General features: G+C 27.7%; 1 protein-coding gene across 1 annotated transcript in view; it reads right to left on the reverse strand.

Annotated features, from left to right (window-relative positions):
- Window positions 1–88: 88 nt before the first annotated feature.
- LOC106470684 (RNA polymerase II elongation factor Ell-like) overlaps window positions 89–4,483 on the reverse strand; it is a 70,458-nt gene continuing 66,063 nt past the window's right edge. Inside the window, exons 9-10 of the mRNA XM_022399327.1 lie at window positions 3,011–3,098; window positions 89–856 (exon numbers count right to left, since the gene is read on the reverse strand). Coding sequence (XP_022255035.1) covers window positions 89–856; window positions 3,011–3,098 — 856 coding nt within the window. The remainder of the gene's footprint in view (window positions 857–3,010; window positions 3,099–4,483) is intronic.

Here is a 4,483-nt window from a genome sequence, read left to right on the forward strand (position 1 = left end):
TATATATATATATATATTTTTTTTTCATTCTCCTTTGCATCACAATAATCAACTATTCTAATTTCAACAGGTAATCCATTACTTTGCACTAACCTGAGGATTCAACACTAAACTGGCTGTCTGGACTGGATGCAGGAGAGGATTCTCCTGACAATGAACCACACGATGTTGAAGAAGCTTTTGACTTTTTATTGTTAAATTTCTCATTTGGAAAGTTGTGACAGTTATTGTGATTACTATAATCACTTGTATAAAACTTTGGTTCCACATTCTTGATGCTTGAGGAGTTAATGCTGCTGCTATTTTTTTGCCAATGATCAACAGGTGGCAGATTTGACATGCATAACTGTCTAAATCTTGGCACCTTCTGCTGAGATTTTTCACTTGTGGAATGATTTTGAGAGTGAGTATTAAGTTCAATTTTTTCAATGTAAGACACGGAAGATCTATCATTGCAAGGCATAATACGCTTTCGGCTGTGAAACACAGGATACTTGTCCATTGTTGTGCCTGTCTGATTATCTTTTCCCTTCAGCCCTAATTGAATGTCTGACTTACTGACATTAATTGATGTCGGGTCAACTCTTAAGTTCTCACCACTTGTGCATCTGGGTCTAGAGTTGCCATCAGGCCATCCAATATTTTCCATGAAACTGTCTGCATTGGAATGACTTAACCTTTGATGATTATCAGACCTAGTTACATCAGTTTTGCAACATTCTTGATTTACTAAATTTGATCTGGAACCCAAGGGGATTGATCCATGGGAATTCATTCCCAGCTGGTTAGACTTATTATAGTGAGATATTCTCTGCTTCTTTGTTTGATGAGGTTCAGTGTTGGTTGACACACGCTTCTGAATTATAAAAATAAAAAATTAGAATGAATAAAAATACAATTAAATTAACACAAGAGCAGTTGTTATTGTTAAAATAACTAGAAAAGTAATTGTTTAATGCATTTTTTAATGTTTAAGATATAATATGAGTATTAAAATATGGAAAAACAGTTAACTACCAAGTGAAAGCTCTTAATGCTTTATGGCAACTTTCTCCAATTAGAAAAATCATAACTTAAAGCTTCGTATATGTATATTATGATTTTGTCCTTTCTTGGTTCTAATGTCTGTTATGACACTCCAATACCATCTTATTTCTTACAGAATGTTAAAACAATTATAAAATGAAAATTGTCATTTTTATTACTATAACAATTCTTAATATGAAATATAATTTCACATTAAGATATTTCAAGGAACAAATAAAATAACTGTGATATTAATGGAAAATGTTAAAATTACTGTTCTAAAATGTGCATACATTCATACATTACAAGTTGTAAGTCTGATTCTAACAAGGACAAAAAAAATTTAATTTTGCTATAAAGGCCTGCAAGAATGGGAACAACTGTTGGTAAAACATTAGCTCTCTCTCTCTCTCTGAGTTATATCTAGAACTGTTGCATTTAATGGCAGTTACAATAAATTGGTCTACATTAAAAACCTGCAATAAAAAGAGCCTAACATTTCATTTGTAAATATGGTTAGAAGAGACCTAAATAAAATGGAGCATTGTTAAAAAAAACATTAATAATTTCTCTCTTGTGTTACATCTACATATTGCTTTGTAATTTCAATAAAAATAATTAAACATGTGATAAATATTCATTGATATATGTTTTAATAATGACACATCTGCTTTTAACACCTATTTTAAATAACTAATTGAGTTAACTGCAGTGAATGACCAAAAAAATGTCAGCATCACTCAAAGACCTTGTAGAATTCAACAAGATAAAAACTGAGAAAAATACAAGAATTTAGGATTAAGTAATGAAAAAGAACAACTTATTACTCTACATAACAAAAAGAAACTTAAAATATGCTACTTAACCTTTTAAAAAAATGTGGTTTAAATTACAATATTTTGCTAAGGCTAGGAATTTACAGTAAGAATAAGAGTTGGCATCCAAGGAAAACATCTAAACAGATATTATCATTCAAAATATTTTAGCAAATCTATTGAAATTTTCTCTATATTAAATGCAGAAGTAAAGATTATGCATGGAACTAAAATTAGCAATAAAAATAAATGTTTGTAAGCCCTTTCTAGAAAGTTGTACTCAAAAGAAAAACAATCATTTCAAGCAGGAACATAGTCAAGTGATGTTTAAAACTCAGAAAAAAGGATAATAAAACTGGAAAGAATGAAGAGGTGTTTGTACTATGGACTACAAAGCAAAGACTGGGCTTTATTAAAAATGTGAGGTTTGTTTTAATGGTGTTTATAACCTAGAGAATATTAGTCAAAGATATATATATGAAAAAAGAATAAATAATTATGGTTGGTGTATAATGGTGAGCAGATGTTTTTCTACTGTTGTTGTACAAAAAGAAGTGTCACAATATTCTTGTTTATTACACACTATCCATTGAACAATATTTAATTGGCTCTGGCTTTAAATTTCAGCAGAATAATGATGTAAAAACCTGCCTTATCGAATAAGACATATTTGAAAAAGAAGGAAAGACCTGGTAACATGAAAATTATGAAGTGAAATTGCCCATAGTCCTAATGCAAATCCAACTGAACATTTGTGGCACCAGTCTAAAAGTACTATTTCAAATTACCAATTGATGCTCTTAAAAACTGGCAGAATTTATGCCTGATTAATGTACACCTATAATTTATGCTAGAGCATAACCTACTATTTAATATATTATGTTTCATTTTGTAGTTGATCTTTGCTTCTTATATGCTAGTACTGGATCATTTTAATATGTTTACACACAAATCTCTGGTCGACTGTATTTTAGATATAATTTTCAGGTTACATTTTTAAAGCTGAAGGGATGATATTTATAAAAAACAAAACTGCTTCAATCACTGAATTTAGTTCATGTGAGTGTATGAACTTGTATGTGCCTTCAAATATATATATATATATATAATACATGTATTTTCACAAACAGAAGTTTACACATACAAAACTTAAAAAAAAGTAATCAGACCTGTGATACAGTGGAGACATATTCCTGAGGAACGTAAGGGGAACGATTTTCACTTTCACTAGGTGGTGTTAGATTTTGTGGTTTTTGTCTAATAGAAAAAAAAACAAAGAAATTTTATGAAAAAAAAATTTTTTAGCAAGGAAAACATATTGTTGCAACTTTTATTTATAATCCAGTAAAAATCAGATTTGGTTACTAATTGGTTGGTGATTTATATGATGTCAACATAAATAAATTTTGTCAAAATCTGAGGACTTTAAAAGTTGTTTTGGTGCTCAAGATATTAATAACCTTTTAACAGATTATCTTTTAATGAAATGCATTAATGTTGTTTTTTTTTTACGAGTTTATGGGGTACTTTTGGTATATTTCTCAAAATCAAATAAAACCACTGAGTAAAAATGTTTGCAGAAATTAATTTGTTTTATTAAATATAAACATGAATTAAAAACAAAATAAAAATGTCCAAAATTTTTAAGCAAATTATTTACAAGTATTTTTGGAGAGTTAATGAAGAGAACTGTAACAAGATTTTTACAAATGATTGGAATACTTATAAATATCCAATACAGCAAAAATAATTCATCAAACTAATATATATATAAAAATCATTAAACTGAAGTCTACTGTTAAGATAATGGTTAAACTTAGCTTTTATATATTCCATATAAAAATGGAACAAAGTTATTTTGATTTATGATATTTAAAAATTAATACAAGTTGCATATTGCTTTCAAATTCTAATGACAGCAGTTATATTTTATTAACATAAATTATATTTTGCTAGAATATTTTCAAGGCTTTTAATATATACTACAATACAATACTTCTAAATCAAATCATTCATTCAGCCAACTTATTACTTTCTTGTGTTTACTTAAACAGATTGTATTTTTAACCGAGTAAGTCAAAATTAGGAATTATAACTACTATTAGTAAAATAATTATACTTATACACCTATTAAATAACTGTCCTTTTTCATTAGTGATACAAGTAAAAAACTTATGGTATTGAAGAAAACATGTTGGAACAAAAATTACATTTATTCTTTCACATTCAATATGGATAAGCAAAATACATTAAGAAAAAAGTGGTGAATTTTCTTTAAAAACATTTCTATCTTCATTATCAGCCAATTTTTTTAACCAATTATACACAGTCATTTTAGTGGTTTGTATTTACCAATTATATGTTAATTAAAATTAGACAAGTTCCTCCAAATTTGTTTTCATTTACTAACTATTATGTGCAACCATCACAACACAATTATACTGGCTTAACAATAAAAGGTCATAACTGTACTGTAAAAACTAATGAAATTATTATGTAAGTCTTAAATTGTTTGAAATTGTTAAAATTGCTTTTTAGATAAATAATTAAACTTATTTTTGAAATTGGTTACCTATTTTCTGTCATAAGTATATTCTTTCTGTCACTCTTGATACTTCATTTATGTACTCAAAAACAATTTT

This window comes from Limulus polyphemus, unplaced genomic scaffold, assembly GCF_000517525.1.
Source record: "Limulus polyphemus unplaced genomic scaffold, Limulus_polyphemus-2.1.2 Scaffold4158, whole genome shotgun sequence".
NCBI classification, from domain to species: domain Eukaryota; kingdom Metazoa; phylum Arthropoda; class Merostomata; order Xiphosura; family Limulidae; genus Limulus; species Limulus polyphemus.